At 39.3% G+C, this 21,575-nt stretch overlaps 1 protein-coding gene and 1 long non-coding RNA gene across 8 annotated transcripts in view; both read left to right on the plus strand.

Annotated features, from left to right (window-relative positions):
• The window catches only part of LOC124260466 (LIM and senescent cell antigen-like-containing domain protein 1), a 55,428-nt gene that overhangs the window by 31,748 nt on the left and 2,105 nt on the right, over positions 1-21,575 (plus strand). For 3 of the 4 annotated variants that reach the window (XM_046694799.1, XM_046694797.1, XM_046694795.1), the window contains exons 3-12: positions 8,672-8,785; positions 11,336-11,381; positions 12,956-13,022; positions 15,142-15,334; positions 16,244-16,321; positions 17,447-17,542; positions 17,834-17,888; positions 19,104-19,196; positions 20,518-20,566; positions 21,242-21,317. In XM_046694799.1, the coding sequence (XP_046550755.1) occupies positions 8,672-8,785; positions 11,336-11,381; positions 12,956-13,022; positions 15,142-15,334; positions 16,244-16,321; positions 17,447-17,542; positions 17,834-17,888; positions 19,104-19,196; positions 20,518-20,566; positions 21,242-21,317 (867 nt within the window). The remainder of the gene's footprint in view (positions 1-8,671; positions 8,786-11,335; positions 11,382-12,955; positions 13,023-15,141; positions 15,335-16,243; positions 16,322-17,446; positions 17,543-17,833; positions 17,889-19,103; positions 19,197-20,517; positions 20,567-21,241; positions 21,318-21,575) is intronic. The other variant, XM_046694796.1, reaches the window with a different exon arrangement.
• Positions 352-3,833, plus strand: LOC124260467. Of its 4 annotated transcripts, none has more exons than XR_006894090.1 (4): positions 352-2,677; positions 2,867-2,913; positions 3,176-3,197; positions 3,322-3,601. It is a non-coding gene; the product is annotated as an uncharacterized LOC124260467 (long non-coding RNA). The 4 variants fall into 4 exon arrangements; XR_006894091.1 differs by lacking the exon at positions 352-2,677 and adding an exon at positions 3,687-3,833 and having other exon boundaries at positions 2,754-2,913; positions 3,322-3,549; XR_006894089.1 differs by lacking the exon at positions 352-2,677 and having other exon boundaries at positions 2,754-2,913.

Raw genomic sequence — 21,575 nt, forward strand, 5'->3', positions numbered from 1 at the left:
AAGTTCGACTTAGACTGAAATTGGTGGTAGTGCTCTTTTCCGGAGCAGAACTCTAAAACCGTTCAATATTTCTTCACCAAACTTGGCACATAGATAGATCTGGTGGTGTACTGGTGCCTTTTGGTAGTTTTGGAATTCTGAATAAAATATTTTTGACGTTTCCATGGCAACAAGTTTGACTGAAATTGGTGATAGTGCTGCTTTCTGGAGCAGAACTTTAAAAACCTTTCAATACTCTCCTTCCACTTTTCTATATACACACCTAAATATTTGACATAATCATAACTCGTAGACATAATCATGAAGAGTATTTTGCCATTGCGGGGGATATTGATGACTTTGTCTTCTTGTTTAATAACTAATTTTTAAATGATTCATATTATGGATAGTTTAAGTCAGATTTAAAGTATTTAAATGGCATTTGGATGTGATGCACATAAAGATGAGAATTTTGTTAGAGGAACACAGTGTTTCGGATTATATTCTTACTTCTCATCAGGTGAATGATGAAGGGGTAAGACAATATTCCGAAACACTGTGTTCCTCTAAATAAAGAAGTTGACATCCATAACTTCTCATCTTTAGATTTAACTTCATGAAGACAAATATCTTGTTGAGGGACACTGAAGTTCACTGTTTGGGGCTCACTAAGCTGTCTCCCTTGCAGATGCTGAAATATCCATATCCTAAGCAAGTCTATAATTGATGCTTTGGCAAGTCTAGATTTCTCACTTGAAAATGAATTCAGCCTCTTGTTTATTTTATTTTCATATATTAAGAGACATTTGAAAAATATTAATGAGAAATATAAAACATGTCCAATATTACAAAACATTACAAAGAAAAATTAGCCAAGGTAGTAATGTTCACTCCAATCGGTCCTTGTAGATTGTGTAATTAAGGTGTAGGTATTTGTTGTTTTAGCATTGTTGTGTAAAAACAGATGCACTATAGTCATATAAAGAAACTAAAAATTCTTTGCCTTTGTTTAAGAATAAATTTTAAGAATTGAACTTAACTAATCCTAATATTTCTTTCATCTTACAAACTCACTGTTAGTCTACATATTCATAGACATGTTCCCTCTTAGCACCATAATGAATCAGTTATGATATAAATAAAATATGGTTTATATTTCAAATAATTATACTTACTAACTTGTATCAAAACCAGATTTGTACATGAAAAATAATTAACAGAGACAAATTTGCATCATAAAAGTCAATCCAGCGTAACCATGGTTGGGTCATGTTTGGGTTGACCTTGACAGGAATGACAACCATCCAGTCCAACTATCTACAGGAAATCAGATCAAATTCCACTTCAGTATCATGACCCTTGTGATAATCTGTTTACGAAATTTGATATAAGAATGTTTCTTGTTTATTGGCTGTGTGCTACACTTGCTGTCATCTGATAGGACCATCTTAGTAAAGATTATCTGAGCCCCTCCATACATCAACAATAGTCAAGCCCCTTAGACCATGCATAATCATGCGCCTTGCAACATGTAATGATGATGAACACTATGATTTAGAAGTATGAAACTATTAGTTCAGGGTTTTGTTAAATGGTTATTGCCATGTATATAATTTTGAGTTCTGTAGAATTTAAAAAACCCAATTTGTTTAAAAGGCCCCAGTGGATTCTGCCACCATTGGGTTGATTGAAAATCATAGTTAATGGTTAAGATGTATAAAATTTGAATGCATTGAAGTATTTATTGTATTTTCAATACTGAGTTGATTTTATTTGATTTTAAATATTTTACTGAAAAACCACACTTTAGGTAAGTTTTGCCTACATTCTTCTGACAAGGTGATGTGACAGGGTGCATGTGAATTCATCCATTGTCTTAAGACGTCATCAGAACGACTGAAAATATAAACATATCTGCCATTGGTAATAAATTAAAATTTGGGACCTATACACTCAATGACAACCACATAAAATTCATCTCCTTAATAAATATGTAAATGAGTAAATAAACATAATTATTTCATATGCGTGTTAAATATAGCAGCTACGATTCGTCTCAAATGTGATATATCAAGTCTGACAAATTCTAACATTTACTGCTGTTGGGTATTAGAATTTAGTGTACCTTCCGGCACTGAACAATAAAATTATGATAGTTTACTCCTCAAGATTGACTCTAATTTTACAACACACCTAAGACACTGACACCTTTGTTCACTGAGAGGGCTAAAGGTCACATGTAGGGTAGTGAAGACACGCCCATATTAGACAGAATGAGTGATTATGAACTGAGCCCATGTGGCCTTCAACAACTGATATTTGACCTGATAACTCCTGAACTTGAGACGGGTGACACAAGTGTTGTCATGATTTACTCGTGGGCTTTCAAGGACAGAATAGGTATGCTTGTCACATTGGTCAATTTACGTAAGAATGTGATAGTTACCCTGTGGGATTCAGGGACATCATAGGTCCTCAGCTGGGATAGTTACAACCCAGTGGAGAATCAGGGTCAGAATAGGTCCTCAGCTGGGATAGTTACAACCCAGTGGAGAATCAGGGTCAGAATAGGTCCTCAGCTGGGATAGTTACAACCCAGTGGAGAATCAGGGTCAGAATAGGTCCCAAGATGGGATAGTTACAACCCAGTGGAGAATCAGGGTCAGAATAGGTCCCAAGATGGGATAGTTACAACCCAGTGGAGAATCAGGGTCAGCCCAGTGGAGAATCAGTGGATAGAGCAATCAGGGGCAGAATAGGTCCTCAGCTGGGATAGTTACAACCCAGTGGAGAATCAGGGTCAGAATAGGTCCCAAGATGGGATAGTTACAACCCAGTGGAGAATCAGGGTCAGAATAGGTCCCAAGATGGGATAGTTACAACCCAGTGGAGAATCAGGGTCAGAATAGGTCCCAAGATGGGATAGTTAACCCAGTGGAGAATCAGGGTCAGAATAGGTCCCTCAGCTGGGATAGTTACAACCCAGTGGAGAATCAGGGTCCCAAGATGGGAATAGTGGAGTCCAGAATAGGTCCTCAAGCTGGGATAGTTAGATGGGATAGTTACCCAGTTACAACAGGGTCAGAATAGGTGGGATAGTTACAACCCAGTGGAGAATCAGGGTCAGAATAGGTCCCAAGCTGGGATGGAGAATCAGGGGTCAGAATAGGTCCCTCAGCTGGGATAGTTACCCCAGTGGAGAATCAGGGTCAGAATAGGTCCTCAGATGGGATAGTTACAACCCAGTGGAGAATCAGGGTCAGAATAGGTATGGGGTACAACCCCCTGGAGAATGGGAATAGGTTATAGTTACAACCCAGTGGAGAATCAGGGTCAGAATAGGTCCCAAGATGGGATAGTTACAACCCAGTGGAGAATCAGGGTCAGAATAGGTCCCAAGATGGGATAGTTACAACCCAGTGGAGAATCAGGGTCAGAATAGGTCCTCAAGATGGGATAGTTACAACCCAGTGGAGAATCAGGGTCAGAATAGGTCCCAAGATGGGATAGTTACAACCCAGTGGAGAATCAGGGTCAGAATAGGTCCCAAGATGGGATAGTTACAACCCAGTGGAGAATCAGGGTCAGAATAGGTCCCAAGATGGGATAGTTACCCCATGGAGAATCACAGAATAGGTCCCAGTGGGATAGTTAATCAGAATCAGATGGGTCAGAATAGGTCCCAAGATGGGATAGTTACAACCCAGTGGAGAATCAGGGTCAGAATAGGTCCCAAGATGGGATAGTTACCCCATTGAGAATCAAGGTCAGAATGGTCCCCATCAAGTTATGCTTGTCCTAGAGTCCCTGAATATATATGACATTGATCAGTAACAATATAAACCCATTTAAAGTGAAAGAGATAGTTACAACCCAGTGGAGAATCAGTGCAAATGGGATAGGAGAACAGGTCAGAATGGGAAATCTAGACTTGACTTCATTTAAGGATTTAGCATTGCAGGGAGGGCTGGGAGGAAGGGGAAATATTGTGGCTCAGGGACTGTGAGACAGACTATGGTAAATGTCCAGGTGGGGATCCTGGGTTATGAGAAACTATGCTAGTCTCTGTTATGGAATCTTGGTTAGAAGAAGCTATGCTAGTCTCTGTTATGGAATCTTGGTTAGAAGAAACTATGCTGGTCTCTGTTATGGAATCTTGGTTATAAGAAGCTATGCTAGTCTCTGTTATGGAATCTTGGTTAGAAGAAACTATGCTAGTCACTGTTATGGAATCTTGGTTATAAGAAGCTATGCTGGTCTCTGTTATGGAATCTTGGTTATAAGAATCTGTGCTGGTCTCTGTTATGGAATCTTGGTTATAAGAAGCTATGCTAGTCTCTGTTATGGAATCATGGTTATAAGAAGCTATGCTGGTCTCTGTTATGGAATCTTGGTTAGAAGAAGCTATGCAGGTCTCTGTTATGGAATCATGGTTATAAGAAGCTATGCTGGTCTCTGTTATGGAATCTTGGTTAGAAGAAGCTATGCAGGTCTCTGTTATGGAATCATGGTTATAAGAAGCTATGCTGGTCTCTGTTATGGAATCTTGGTTAGAAGAAGCTATGCAGGTCTCTGTTATGGAATCATGGTTATAAGAAGCTATGCTAGTCTCTGTTATGGAATCTTGGTTAGAAGAAGCTATGCTGGTCTCTGTTATGGAATCTTGGTTAGAAGAAGCTATGCTGGTCTCTGTTATGGAATCTTGGTTATAAGAAGCTATGCTGGTCTCTGTTATGGAATCTTGGTTATAAGAAGCTATGCTGGTCTCTGTTATGGAATCTTGGTTAGAAGAAGCTATGCTGGTCTCTGTTATGGAATTTTGGTTAGAAGAAGCTATGCTGGTCTCTGTTATGGAATCTTGGTTATAAGAAGCTATGCTGGTCTCTGTTATGGAATCATGGTTATAAGAAGCTATGCTAGTCTCTGTTATGGAATCATGGTTATAAGAAGCTATGCTGGTCTCTGTTATGGAATCTTGGTTAGAAGAAGCTATGCAGGTCTCTGTTATGGAATCATGGTTATAAGAAGCTATGCTAGTCTCTGTTATGGAATCTTGGTTAGAAGAAGCTATGCTGGTCTCTGTTATGGAATCTTGGTTAGAAGAAGCTATGCTGGTCTCTGTTATGGAATCTTGGTTATAAGAAGCTATGCTGGTCTCTGTTATGGAATCTTGGTTATAAAAAGCTATGCTGGTCACTGTTATGGAATCTTGGTTATAAAAAGCTATGCTAGTCTCTGTTATGGAATCTTGGTTATAAGAAGCTATGCTAGTCTCTGTTATGGAATCTTGGTTATAAGAAGCCATGCTGGTCTCTGTTATGGAATCTTGGTTATAAGAAGCTATGCTAGTCTCTGTTATGGAATCTTGGTTGTAAAAAGCTATGCTGGTCTCTGTTATGGAATCTTGGTTATAAGAAGCCATGCTGGTCTCTGTTATGGAATCTTGGTTATAAGAAGCTATGCTGGTCCTCAGTATCCCCCAAATGCAGCAACTGGTTTTGTTGGGTAGCTTGGTTGTTCTTGTGACATCATCGATTAGTTGTGTGGTTTATACAGGCCGCCATCATAAAACCATGATATTATTAACTGCAGTGCTAAACAACCAGCAAACAAAACAAACATGTGTTTATGTAAAAAGATAAGTTAGTCTTATTCCAACACCCAAACTTTATTATCATTACTTTGCTGTCAATGCATGGTTTTAGAAAGAATGATTGGAAATAATGTTAGATTCACATTGTGTTTAAGTGGATTGATATAATCTCACTGTGTCAACTCTAGTATCTCACATCAGTTGATATTCATGTCATTTTCACAACTTAACATCAATTTCCATAATTCATGTTCATCTCTGTATATTTCATTGTAAATATTCATGGACTTGATAATACTTGTTTCTTGTAGTGTTGTACAACAGGTATATCTATATGTTATGTACTGGCATGAGTATGTGTTGTGACTGACATTCTCACCAGTCTGGTCATAGATCAGGGGCTAACCATATAACAGATACCCAGTAACAGATACCTGTCCCGAACCGAACACAGTAGACTGGATGTCTAACTCTGCATGTTTGCAAGATCATGGTTAACAGTCAACATGGCGACAACTTGATGTTGTTGGTGGAACCTGATGCCTTGGGCTGTTGCTGCAGATCATCATAGTACATCTGTTGAAGTAACGCCATCAGCAACAGAAAGCTAGTTCAGTTCATTATTTTATAATTTTTCACTATGCCTCAATACTGGGGAACACAGATAGGGAAATAAAGACCAATGCTGTCAAGGTGAATTTGAAGGCCATTTCCTTGGAAAAGAAGACACATATTTTTTATCAATGTCTGGCCAGGGCAGACAGTTGACAGAGATCATCTGTGCTGTCAGAAATGATGTTCGGGGTTTTCCTGACATCTTCTTGTCCTGTCGTATCACATGTGTCCAGGGTTTGGACATCATCTTATTCAGGAGTGTCACATATGTCCAGGCTGTTAGCATCTGTCTATCCTGTAGCTGCACATGCCCAGGGTATTGGCGTCTGCTAATCAAGGGTGTTGATGTCTGCTATTCCTGTAGTGTCACATCTTGTCAGGATGTTGACGTCTGCTTATCCAGTAGTGTCACATGTGTCCAGGGTGTTGACATCTGCTTATCCAGTAGTGTCACATCTTGTCAGGGTGTTGACATCTGCTTATCCAGTAGTGTCACATCTTGTCAGGGTGTTGATATCTGCTTATCCAGTAGTGTCACATCTTGTCAGGGTGTTGATATCTGCTTATCCAGTAGTGTCACATCTTGTCGGCGTGTTGACGTCTGCTTATCCAGTAGTGTCTCATCTGTCCAGGGTGTTGGCGTCTGCTTCTCCACTTGGTATCCAGCGGCCATGTAATTTCCTGAACAGAGGAATGCCCTGTAACTTATAGGGTTTGAATATCAGAATGCCCCGATTATGACCCTGGACCCTATTCCAGAAAGCAGTTGCAGCACTACGACAGTCATAAGTCTATGCTAAAGTATGGGAGTTACGATAACCTTAGCACGACAATCACTTAGTGGAAGGGGAACCTGACTTTTAAACCCATACAGATGCAATTGGGATGACAAATAGGTAAATATCTATGGCCTGTGTGACCTGACCCATCTAATTATGTCTGTTTCAATACTCCCGTGCTGAACAGTTGAGCACCTTGTATCTATCCATTCATAGAGTAAGTGAATTAAGGGTCAAAACCATCTGTGAAGCTGAAATCCATCCATCGCTCAGTAAGTGTACCAGACATCCGTCCATTGATATCTGATTGATGGCCAGATCATTGCTCTTCACATCAATCACTGGTTTGTTTGGTCCAAAGTGTTGATATGAACCACCAATATGATGCTGCAATATTCACTACAGTGTCAATAAATAAGTTTACTCATCCATCCATCCATTCTGCCATCCTTCCATCCTGTCATCTATCCATCCATCTGTCTTGCCATCTATCCATCAATCCATCCTGCCATCCATCCTTCCTGCTATCTATCCATCACTTCATCCTGCCATCTATCCATCCATTCTGCCATCTATCCATTAAAATCATCTATACAATCACTGACCAGCTTACCAACCTAAAAAGGCTACTGCGTTAGCATGAAAAGCATGAGTTGCATTCAGTAACATGAACCTAAACTAACACTGTACTCTGAGGGAATTTAGTATTCTATATATACATAAGCAAGACACCATGGATCATATTTCCACAGCTCAAGCATCCACGAAAATCTAATCTAGTATTTTTGAAATCATTAAAAGCATTATACTAATCCTCTTAGGGCTTTTTTTTTTCATTGAATTGTCAGCTTGATATAACATTTAACAACCTTAAATGACAATAAACGTTCTAATGCATGTAGCATTTTAATGTGTTTGTTTCTACTTGATCGGCTTATTTTGTTCTGCATCATGCCGCACCATTCATTTCTCATACTGTTTGATGTAATACCTTTGTAGACGAGTAGATATTCATAGAATCTCTGCAGCTGTTGTACCTTAGGCCTAATTGATTTCATAACTGCCAGGTATTTTCATTAAAAACAATAATTTGCACAAAGAGGCATTATTTGAGTTGAATTTACAACTCTGTCTTCATGACTTTTGTGATCATGTATGAACGTATTTAAAGTTTAATAAATTGTCTTTTCAGAAGAAGAATTTCAAATATTTCTGATTGTGCAATGTCTCTACTGTGAAGCAAATTATTGTTTTTGAATAAATATCTGACAGTATACATGTTATGTGCTTGTATGCAATTCTAATGTCTAGAATGTATATTTTTTTAACACTTATAAATCATGAAGGCATGAAGTTGATAAGTGTTTTGTTATTCTGTGGAAGTTCAAACGAGAACCTTGAAACCTGTCCTTAATTCTCACAGCATGACACGATATGTGTTAAGAGTCAGAGTTAGCTCCCCTATTTTATAGTATCCATTTCTTATTTGGAGTTATCTCCCCATTTTTCAAAATGGAGGATTTCAAGGTTTTCAAACAGTTATTTTGAATTCAACACCACTTGCATGTAACATTGTATCTTTTATGCATCTTGTATTCACATATTTATGGGTTGGTTTTGGACCATGCTTAGTAATACTCTGGCTTGGGGCTGTGTAACAATGTAATCTTCATGCCATCACCCATTTCATATCTGAATCTAACAGCAATGGATCCAGTGAGCCGCGAGGGCCCATGTGCTCTAAATGCGGAGAGGATATTGAGGCACAGGAACAAATGGTTAACTACCACGGCCAAGTTTGGCATCCGTCATGTTTTGTGTAAGTACCTGGTCTCTGATTGGTTGAAAGCCTTGTGAAAAAACACTTGGATTGTCCAATCAAAATGTTATGGTGCAGGTTTGTGTTGACAGATTGTTGCAGAAGTTGTCATCTGGGTATTCTGGTGCAACTGATCATCCACATCCATGTTCACATCCACATCCATGTTCACAGTCACATCTACATCCACATCTATGTTCACATCTATGTCCATGTTCACGTCCGCATCCACTTCCACATCCACACTCATATCAATGCCCAGTGTGCTTCCCCAACCCAAGTGGTATACAGTCTCTATCGTCCCTCAGACCTGGAACATTAAAGATCTCCAGCATTCAGCTCATCCTCACCAATCAAGGGTGTAATACAGCCATTTCATCATGATAAATACCTTGGACTTTGCCTTGAATCTTATGTAGACCATGTGGCGTTTATTACATTCATCCAACGCGTGAAGATCCAGGTTGGAATTGATCTTCAGTAACCCATGCTTGTCGTAAGAGGCGACTAACTGGATTGGCTGACAGGCTTGCTGACTTGGTTGACACATGTCATCGTATCCCAAATGCGCAGATCAATGCTCATGCTGTTGATCACTGGATTGTCTGGTCCAGACTTGATTATTTACAGAGTGAGGCCATATAGCTGGAATATTGCTGAGTGCGGCGTAAAACTAAACTCACCCACTCACAATTACATTAATCCAATCAAAAAGTGTTGGAGATGGCAATGTCACTAAAGCTAAGTTTTGCAAATGGATCCAGGGTATTTATATTGATAGAATGGATACATTACCCTGGACCAGCAAGGATGCATTCTTCTGTGCATCTGTGCTGGTTTTCGGTCAGATCCTGCTTTATCATGTTTATATAGGCAGCAAGACTAGGGATCGGATGGCCACAATGTCTGACCGTAAACAGCTGACTGTTGAGTAGTCACCTTGGTGTGTTGGCTTACGCCAGAACCATGCGTGGCTTAAATCCATGCTCACATTTTCAACCACTGGCTTGTCTGCCCAGATTACATTTTGTAATCTCCCCACTACTCACCAATCAGCCCGATCTATTTCCCACATAATCTCTCAACCTACTTTCTGTAGATTTACAATTCTTGCCCAAAATGAAATTTTGTAAATTTTGAATATGTAATATGTAAACTGTTTTAATCTTTGTCTGAGAATATATATTCACAAATTAACATCATCCTTTACAGTTTTCAGATGTAGTGTTAAGTGTGTAAGATAGATGCAGATAAGAAACATTTATGGTAGTTTAGATTATGGCGTTTAGAAGTTTTTAGATTTTGGTTTGGTGCTGGTGACTCTGCTGACCTAGCTTGGCTTCATTTCTGCACTGCTTTAAACATTGTCATGGTCTTCATCATATTGTGCCATTCTGTATCATTTAGATTTAAAGACGATGTGTGTTGTACAGTCTGATCTTCATCTTTTGTGACTTTTATTGCACATTCGTATTGTTTTTGTATGCTAAATGTTTGAATGTATGGTGTGTTTTGAATATTTGAAACTATGTCACTAGTTAGATGGAAGTAGAAAAATACAAATTAACATAATGCAAGCAGTATTTGAGGTAAGGAGGCTTGCATTAAAAGTCATTTAGAGCTAAGTTCTTTAACTGAGAGGTTCTGCAACCCATGCTAAATGTAAATATGAAATATAGTCCACACCAAAACCTCAGCTGGCCTGAACATGGCTCTCAGCTTCATTGTCAGTGGTGAGGAAGCCTAGTGGTTAAGGTGTTTGCTTGTCACGCCGAAGGCCCGGGTTCGATTCCCCAATGTGGGCCCAGTGTGTGAAGCCCAATGTGTGAAGCCCATTTCTGGTGTCCCCGCCGTGATAATGCTGGAATATTGCTAAAACTGGCGTAAAACTAAACTCACTCACTCCCTCATTGTCGGTGGATTATTAACGTTATTTTGAACTGAAACTAGTGGGGATTGCTGGACCAAACAGTCAAGAACAGTAAACGCGTCATCACTTAAAATGTATCTATTTTGATTTACAAGAGGGATTTTAGTTGGAGGTTGCTCCCTAGTAGCTCATGTTTGTGCTGGGCTTACAAGAGGATTGGGTGGTCAGAATGGTGGTTAGGCGGGAAGACATTCTAACGTCACGTGGCTTTGTGTCATCGTACCCAGCAAATGGATCGGTGCTCACGTTATCAACCACTGGTTTGTGTTAGCATGCTCACATGATGTAGCTGCAACTTAAACCCCAATCACCCAAACACTCAATATTGGTATGATAAAATACATTTTAAATGTCATAGTATGTATTTGCCTTTTTGTAGAACTCAAAGGCAATTCTTTTATCAGAATTGTCCTTTATCTGATATTTTGACAATATATTTGAAAACATGAAGGCAAACATGTAATAGACATTTTTTATTTTGCAATGTATCTGATGTTTTTACAATTTATTTGAAAGCATAAATTTCAAAATGTCAGCATGACCTCACAAGGCTGTTAGTTTCAGGAAGTTCTGTAACCATGGTGATAAAATCAATAATTACAATATTTTTGTTTTGTCAGCTGTGCCCAGTGCTTCCAGCCATTCCCTGAGGGAATTTTCTACGAGGTAGGTTCCAGTTCCTCTACCATGAATACATAGCCTCCACCAGACTGGCTCTACATGTTTTAGCAATTATGTGGATTTATCACGACCATAACAGGCATTCACAGAATGTATTGCCGGTCTGGCACAGTAATTGATTGTGTTTGCTCTGCCAACTGATGTAACAGGTTATGTGACCATTAAGTGAATCAACAATAATAATGTTTGACCCACTTGTGTTAAATTGATCAGAAGACAAGGGATTACTTTGCGGCAACCTGTTGCAGTTTGCTTGGAGCTGTATTGACTGTTTGTTGTTAGCCTAGGGGAACAATCGTCTTAGGAACCACAGTTTGCTGTGAAGAGTTGTGTCCCTTAATTGAAATGAGTGAGTGAGTGAGTGACTTTAGTTTTACACCTCTTTTAGCAATATTCCAGCAATATCATGGCTGGGGGACACCAGAAATGTGCTTCACACATTGTACCCATGTGGGGTATCAAACCTGAGTCACTTTAACCTCTAGGCTACCCCGCCGTCCCTCTATGTGGAAAGTTTGTTCAAACGTTAAATGTCTGTGGTATTTCATCTCTACTTCCATCATCTAGTGGGTACAATGTCTGAGTGGAAGGTTGGGGGTTCAGTCCAATGGCAAGCTCATACCTGTTAAAAGATGGTACTTTTTGTTGCCTTGTCTGATATATGGCAGATTCATTCCCATTAAAACAGGGCTCCAGATAACTTTTCAACATCAGGAGTACATACTCCTTATGTTCAATATGGGAGTACTGGAAAACCGTAAGAGTACATTTAGAGTACTGAATGGAATTTAATGGAGTATCTGTAATATTGTGTTTCGTTTCATATATGCACCACAGCATTGCTAGTCTTGTGTAAACAGGTCAATAAACAATAAAACAATGCTTTTTTCAGATAAATATGTATATAAATGATTCTGAGACCATACACCATTGCCGTGGTGCGTATCTGCTATGTTTTCTAAATTATTTCCTACCGTATCTTGCATATTTTTTATCCGTACATATGCCGATACTGCCCTTATCTTGAGCCCTGTTAAAAGATGGTAATCTTTTTGCCCTGCCTGATATGTGTCCGGCTCATACTCAATAAAAGGTGGTATTTTTTGTTGCCATGGTTGATATATGGTCGGGTCATACTCAATAAAAGGTGGTATTTTTTGTTGCCATGGTTGATATATGGCCGGGTCATACTCATTAAAAGATGGTACTCTTTGTTGCCATGGCTGATATAGATCCGGCTCATACCCGATTAAAAGATATATATGGCAGGCTCATACTTAGAATAGAATAGAATGCCAGTTGCGAGTCAGTATGCTGTGTCTGAATAGTGTGTTCATGTAGCAAGGGCAGCTCAGTGGGTTTGGGGGCGTGGTGGTGTAGCCTAGTGGGTAAAGTATTTGCTCGTCACAGCGAGAGCTTATTTTGGGTAACAGTGCACTTGATTGTATGTATGTATCATTTTTTAAACGGAAATGATTTTTGTGACAATTTGAGAACAATGACAACAGCGTAGAGGCATGTTGACCCAGTGTTGACCCAGGTTTGTTCCTTTGTTTCAGTACGAAGGCAGGAAGTATTGTGAACATGACTTCCACGTCCTCTTCGCTCCCTGCTGCGGAAGCTGTGGTGAGTGACAGATACACAGACACTGTAGCAGTGGTCAGTGTTTGGGGATGCTGTAGAGTGTCTGGGTTAGAGTAGATCTTAGGAACCTATGATTCCACAAAGCAATCTGAGTGCTACGGTGATCGTCACTCCTATACTTTAACACTTGCATACGGTAGCCTTAGAACAGTGAAACCTGCCAACACCGGCATCTTCCTAATCCGGCACACTGTCAAAACTGGCATAAAAGTTTGGTCCCGCCATTTTACAATGATATTATGATCATTAAAACATTGTCTAATCCAGCACCTGTCTATTCCGTATTCCAGCACGACTTTCCAGTCCCAACAAGCAATTTTAACTGTAATTGACACTGTCTAAACCGGCATCAAGGTCCCTTAATCCAATACACTCCTCTCGGCACACCATATTATAGAGATAAAGAGACTGACGAGTGTAAATGGCAGCCATGTAGAAAAATGATCGTAACTGTCTAATCCAGCACCCTGTCTCAACTGGCATTGTATTTCGGTCCCATGGGGTGCCAGTTTAGACAGGTTTCACTGTACTAAAGTGTTTTTGTGGAACAGGGCTCTGGTTGTTTGAGGTTCCTGATGTATTGAGTGGTCAGGCATGGTCACTTGGTTGATATATAGCTCTAAGTAGGACTGCACAGTCTTACCAGTATACCTTGATATCCAAATACGCCTTTGAAAACGATACATATTGCAATGTATTGCAAGTTTTGTGATTATCTCTAGGTTAAAATCCACACTTTCATTCACACTGAAGTTTTCCATTGTAATTAATTGGCAAAACAACATATTTTACATACAATATATTTAATAAAAAGAAAATACAATCCTTAAAAATCAGATTTAAATTCAAGACTTCTGTTATCACAACCATAAAATTTATCCTAGGGCTTTAATATGTAGAAAATAGACTGCATGTATAATCAATGTCTCTCACTGTCAAAAAGTGAAGCTCCCAATATATAGAGATTATTAACCGAGTGTGTTTCCGTATCATTAATATCATATATTAGGAATAAAAATTGTATTATGCAAGCCTTTGGCGAGAATACTGAGCGGTACACCAAGGTGAAGGTCGTTCATGGCAGCAGCATATGGTTGTGACTAGTCACTAATTTAGTTAAAACATAACTCACGCTTAAAATAAGATATGTCTGTCTAAAAACAGCAACAATATCGGGCAGGGTTTTGTTGGCAGTGTTTCTATTTTCATGGCGGGTAATCACCTCATCAATATCAGTTTCTGATACCTGACGGAATCGATTCATCGTCTCTATTGCGATCGATAGATCGAAATCCTTGGTTGGTATCTTTCTTAGATGACTGTCTATCGCTCGTGCCTCATAATCGGTATCTTCAATTTGAACAAAGTACTCTGTTTCATGTTTTCCAAAGTCAATTACTGCAGCAACGACTCCAGAAACACTTTCTCACGACAACGTCATCATGAAATAGTAAACATTTTAAGATTTGCATGGCAAGTATGGAGTTTTGTGAAAGTAGTTCGTGGATTGACATACTTTGCATAGTTATCAGATTTGGATACCAAGTTTATCAGATTGCGATATTGTAGTCTGTCATACAGACCCTGAAGTAAATATATCCAAGAAATCCCACACACGTCTAGAAAATGTGGCAAGTCTAGATTTCCACAGCTTCAGCTTCTGAAAATGAAGAAAGTCTCAGGGCTCTTATTCATTATATTTTATTTTTTTCAATTTGAGCCTTTTTTTCTGTAAAATATGTTCATTTCAGAGACTAGTTGTTAGTCTAGCGGTATTGCACAGATAACACACTCCATTAGATGATAAATCGCTATACATATCGTAATACGGGTACCAGAATCGCAATACATTGCATTACAATTAATTTGCCAATACACAGACCTACCCTTAAGGCTTGGATCCACCTCTGGCAATGACATTGCTTACATTCTGTCAGCCATATTTGACAGGTGTTTTGTTGTCCACACTATCAACCACTGGTTTGAAAATAAGAACATCTTACCGGTTTGATTTTATTTGACACCATTATCTCTGACTTTTAAACTCACTGTGAGAATTGCTGTTTTCGCTTTCTGCTTCATGAGGAGTATACTCTTCCAGGTGAGTTCATCATCGGCCGCGTCATCAAGGCGATGAACAACAGCTGGCACCCGGACTGCTTCCGCTGTGAGCTGTGTACTGGACCTCTCGCTGATGCCGGCTTCGTCAAGAACGCCAACCGGGCACTGTGTCGAGAATGTAATGCCAAAGAAAAAGCCAAAGGACTTGGCAAATATGTCTGCCACAAATGCCAGTACGTTGAATCATTTTGCAGTTTCAGAAATGTCCGAAGTCAGAGTCAAATTGTTAGGTTGTTGAACACCCACACCCCACCCAGGAATATAAAATCAGATTCAAACATCTATCATTGTAATGCTGATGTGGAGATTCCACAAGACTTGAAACCCTTGTGAAGGTATTTCAGGCACAGAACCTTACCTGTGCCCATTACAAGTCATTGAGGGCTGTAAGAGTTATCCCCCTTTACTGACCTAAATGCTGGTATTCTACAGGAGATAAGCATAATAACATCCACAAATATAACTTTCAATAGATATTTACCACATTGGATTTACTTATCATTTGAGTTGTGTATAGTATGCATAAATGCCTGGCTTCCTAAAGAGATAAACATTATGTAAATCCCATGAATTAAAAAAGTATTGGGCAAGTTCTTTGGCAAACAAGGTACCATTGCTTTTATCAGGCACATTCTACAGCATACAGTTCAATATTTTCTATTTAATGATATTATTTCTTTATGTTTAATCAAAACCTTTATTCTTTTATAAAATAAAAACACTGAAATAGCTTAATTTTAAAAAGTTAATTACTTTTTATTAATATATTGAAAACAAAAACTATCCTTTCCATTACGTCATTGAGTGGATGAAACAGACAAAACAAATTTAAATAATTTGACCTGTTTAACCCTGTTTCCTCACCTGCTGTGATATTGCTGGAATATTGCTAAAAGCAGCGTAAAATCAAACTCACTCACTCACTCACTCACTGTTTCCTCATTTCATTTGGGTTTGATGAATGAAAAAGTGAACCATGTATTTGGAAGAGCTTTGTTTTGTTTGGTATCGAGAAAACTGTTAACTGAAAATTGTTTTTGACTCTTTCTCAGTGACATGTTTCCTTGCTCTGATTGTTTCAGCTCGATTATAGAGGAGGGTCACATCAAGTTCAAGGGGGAGGCGTATCACCCCTACCACTTCAACTGCCACTCCTGTGGGTACGTACTCAACCCCACGGGGACAGGACAGGTGGTGCCTGCATGTCACTGGTTGTTGTAACATACGTCTAATTTAGGAGCCTGTGAGGATTCTCGGATAGAATTGGTCATGGATTGGGTGATGTAATGGATCAGGTGGCCTTTCTTGGTGTCTTGGTCAATAGTCTTTATAGCTAAAACACATGGAGTTATCATGAAATGGCCCTCTTATTATCAGAAATTTGCGGGCCGCTGCAAATGATATTGGACCACTCAACCTTAACAACGGGCCACTATCAGCTCTGTTGTCAAGTGACGTCATAGTGGGTGCGTCGGTTCATTCGACTTTGGCGTTGGACTGGCAGATATTCTGCTGCAAATAAGTCAAAGCAACCCAAATTTCCGCTTTAAATAGCGGTAATATTGGCCTTCTTGCTGGTGCTAACCTTAACAATTGCACTATTAATGTTGTTGTTTGATCAAAACAAACACTGACATAGAATATCGTCACTTTCTGTTGTGACGTCACTTGAATTGTTCGATGACGTGATTGCATTCAGTCAGTCGACCCCATCAGAAGTTGGTTTTGAGTAAACTTACAGTCAAATTCCTTCATTGTTTCCTTTTTCTTTTCCCAATTTCTGGTATCCCCCGCCGTGATATTGCTGGAATATTGCTAAAAGCGGCGTAAAACCAAACTCAGTCAGTCCTTTTTCTTTTCAACACAAATTCCATGTATTTTAGCAATAATAACAGTAATGCTATTTTTGAGGGCATTATCATTTGCAGAAGCCCTCGGTCTTTTTCTACTGCACTCCTTCGTCGGGCAGTTAATGGAAGACCTCGGGCTTCTGCAAATGATAATGCCCTCAAAAATAGCATTACCTTTATCATAGATGACGGCGTGGAGCTTTGTCCATAGTAATAAGGACTGCACTCAATTAACACAGCAAAAGTCTAACAGGATATCGGTACAAGATTAATGTGATATTTCTGCATAGATCAATGCTTATGGTGTTTATCACTGGATTGTCTGGTTCCAGACTCTAATATTTACAGACCACAGTCATATAACTAGTATATTTCTAAGTGGAGCATTAAACAACAAACCAACATGTATGTGACTGTGTGTGATTGTTGTTCCAGCCAGGAGCTCCAGTCTGATGCCAGGGAGAAGGGCAATGAGCTGTACTGTCTACGCTGTCATGACAAGATGGGTATACCCATCTGTGGAGCTTGTAGGTATGTAGTCTCTTGATGTAGCTTCATGCCTTTACCACACATGGCATTTGCAAGAAAAGCGTCAGACATGTGGGTGTCTTGGGCGCAAATGTTTCCTTATGTGCTTCTATTTTATTTCAGGTTTTTAAGCAAACTGAATTTGTTGGGGAAAAATCAGTGAATCAACTGGAAAACTATAGGTGTTAGTTGACTGAAAACGGTTACCAGTTTCCCTGGAGAGGATTTGTTTTTACAAAATCTGTCAAATATCTGATACAACACAAAACATTAAAACTGATTTTTCTGTTCCAGACGTCCTATAGAAGAGCGTGTGGTCCATGCTCTAGGCAAGTCCTGGCATGTTGAGGTGAGATACTGCTGTCCAGGAAACATCTTCTACTGCTAGCCAGATGTTACCACTAGAAATTAATTGTGATAATCGTTGCTGATTTGAAGTTGTAAAGCTTATTCTGTTTGAATATCATGTATATATGTGTGTTTGTGTGCGACCCATGAAGATCCAGGTTAGAACTGGTCATCTTACTGAAGATCAATTGATGTTCAAGTACAGTTACTCAATTCAAACATTACAGCAGTTGATATCTTTCGGAAGGGTGGAAGGGTAGGAATTGTCTCCAGTAGCCATTGCTGTCATAACTTGCAATCATCAATGGAGTGGTCACTTTCGGTTGCTTGATTGCATGGTCAAGTCTGTCTCACAGTCACTGAACCAGTGTTTGCAACAGGTTAATTTGCCAGGTGGCCATCAGGGCCTGCTGCCGCCTGCAGCCTGTAAAATCTACAGGCCCTGGATGAAATCTTGCAGGCCCATTTTGTTAAAGTCAAACCAATAAAAACAAAATAGATTACACTGTACACAGTTTCACACTGTTTCTACAAATCAATTAGCGAAGCCAGTGGCGTGGAGAGACGTTTTCAGTTGTTGAAGACTGGTGTTGACATTCATATGCGTAAAGTGCTGAAACACCAGGAAGTGAAACATGAGTTATCGTAACATGATGGATCATGGATGATTCCCTAACATTAATACAGACAGAAATTATGGGAAAGATTTCAGTTGAGAAAACAAATTACAGATAATTTACTGAAGGCCACAAGGGCCTGCAAATATTTGGTCCGATATAATAACAACCGGTGATGGGCCTCTGGGCCGGCGAATATTTCGCTGAACCACCATATTTTCCCCTCTGCCTAGCCGACATGTGATCATCCGGGTTAGCATTGATCTTTAGTAACCCATGCTTGTCTTAAGAGGTGATTAACAGGATTGGTTCATGTATATCATCATATCCCAATTGATAGATCGATGCTCATGCTGTTGATCACTGGATTGTCTGGTCCAGACTCGATTATTAACAGACTGCTGCTGGAATATCGCTGAGTGCGGCTTCAAACAAGCAGGAAACAAACCATCATGCATGTGTGCATATCAGTTGATTTGATATTTGATATGCAGTCAGCATTTCGGAATTAAGTAATAATTGTTAGTACCGGTACTTTATATCCATGCTCATTGTAACTTGTTTTGCCGAGTTTAAAATGGGTTTTCCTTTTCTTGCAGCATTTTGTTTGTGCCAAGTGTGAGAAGCCGTTCCTGGGTACCCGGCATTATGAGAAGAAGGGTCTGGCCTATTGTGAACTCCACTACCATCAAGTGAGTGCTGTGTCTCACATCAATGTTAGAACGGCGCATTGTCGAAACTCCATGGCAGTTCTTGTTGTATGAGCAGGCTGAGATGTGTAAAAGGATTCGTGTCTCTATTAAGAGGCATGTTGTTTCCCCATTGAGATTCATCTTGTCTCCATATTAAGAGATATCTCACATCACCATTAGAACGGAGCATTGTAGGGCTGGGACGATACACTATGTCATGATATGATATGTATCACAATATTTTACCTGTGATACGATATGTATCCCGATACATACACCTTAAGAGAAAATTAAGATATTGGGATTTAAAATGATTTATTTCAAGGTATTTGTGTATAACAATAACACTATTGTAGTAAACAAACAGGTAACTCTATCATACTTGCATATTTTTTACTAAATAAGTACTTTAACATGTTTAAGATAATACTGTTTTGAAAAAAGTCGTGTCTCGTTTTGTATGGATACACCTGTCGACGATACAATAGCTGTATCAAACTTAAATGTGTCGTGATGTATCGATGCATCGGTGAATCGTCCCAGCCCTAGAGCATTGTGGATACTCCATTGTAGTTCTTGTTGTATGAGCAGGCTGAGATGTGAACTGGTTTTACCCGCACCAAAGTGTCTCTTCACTGAGAGGCGTCTTGTCTCCTCATTAAAAGGCATCGTGTCTCCGTATTAATAGGTATCTTGTTTCCCCATTGAGAGGTATCGTGCCTCCGTGTTTAGAGGCATCGTGTCTCCGTGTTTAGAGGCATCATGTCTCCCCATTTAGAGGCACTGTGTCTCAGTATTTAGATTCATTGTGTCTCGATATTGAGAGGCGCTGTGTCTCCCTATTAAATGGCATTGTGTCTCCCCATTGAGAGGTATCTTGTCTCCATATTGAGAGGCTTTGTGGATGTCAGGCTTTAGGGCTGGTTAAAAGGATTCATGATCGGTAATATCGTTTATGGGAAGAATTGTCAACGATTATTTATATGAAAATTGTGTCGTCGATAATATCACACTTAAAGTAATGATATGAAATAAAGTTTTAATTTTCACAAATAATCATAAACTTATATCTTTATTCAAAGGTTGCTTCTAGTGTATGTTCAGGATGCTGTTAATCCATGCAACCACTCACCAGTGCAGTGGAATATCTTGTTTCAGGGATTTTTGTCCTAACTTATTTCTCCGATATGTATCGATAGTCAGTCGATATTTAGTTAACGATTATCAATCTCTTTGAGCTATATCTATAGCCAACATTATAAAGCTTACCACTTTTATATGTAGACTATGTCATTTTCATTGTCATTTCTCGTTTTTTCAGCTGTTTGGTAACATTTGTTTTGTGTGCAACAACATCATCAACGGGGATGGTAAGAGGAAACAGACATTATCAGACTCTCAGAATTTGTGAAGTAAACGTCTCATATTCAGATTCTCTTGTTTGTGACGTTTTAATCAATAGATTCTGAAATCATATTTGTGAAGTAAAAGTTATTGCACATTATATCTAATGAATCTTTGTACGTCTCAGTCATCAGATGGGTATGAGAAATTTCGAGTTTCTACAGCTTCTAACTTAATCAGTTCCCTGGACACTTTACCTTCAGTTTTAGATTAAGACTGCAAGAACACGTGAAGGTCCGAGTAAGAATTGATCTTCAGTAACCCATGCTTGTCGTAAGAGGCGACTAACGGGATTGGGTGGTCAGGCTAGGTTACTTGGTTGACACATGTCATCGGTTCCCATTTGCGTAGATCGATTGTCATGCTGTTGATCACTGGGTTGTCTGGTCGAGACTCGGTTATTTACAGACCGCCGCCATATAGCTGGAATATTGCTGAGTGCGGCATAAAACTAAACTCACTCACTCACTCACTAAGTGGTCTTAGCACTAACATGTTCATAACTCCCATAAACCTTAAAAATTCTAAGCAAAGTGATCAGTTTGCAGAACAGTGCCCAGGTTGTTTATTGTAATAGAAGGGAAATAGAATACCTTGATTAATGAGGATGATGACTAGAGAGATCACATTTCTGTTTCCAGTGTTTAGTGCCTTCAACAAAGCCTGGTGTGTCAACCATTTTGCCTGCTCCATCTGTGACCGCAAGATGAGTCAGAAGTAAGTAGATCTGATCTTGTGGAAGTTCCAGTTCATTTTACAGTTCATGTTCCTGCTGTCATTCATGGATCTGTTTTGTCCCAACTCAGTTATTGACAGTTTATTTGACTTTTATCTTGGTATATTCCTTCTCTAGGATTCATACCTTTTGTGAACTTTTATGTCGTTGATAAGATTAATCAAAGGTCAAGGTCAGCATTGAAATTTCTGTAAAACATGGATTGAAACATCATTGTGAGTTGCCCATGTTTCTACCAG

The sequence above is a fragment of the Haliotis rubra genome, unplaced genomic scaffold (assembly GCF_003918875.1).
Source record: "Haliotis rubra isolate DU_JTF1 unplaced genomic scaffold, ASM391887v1 Scf764, whole genome shotgun sequence".
NCBI lineage: Eukaryota > Metazoa > Mollusca > Gastropoda > Lepetellida > Haliotidae > Haliotis > Haliotis rubra.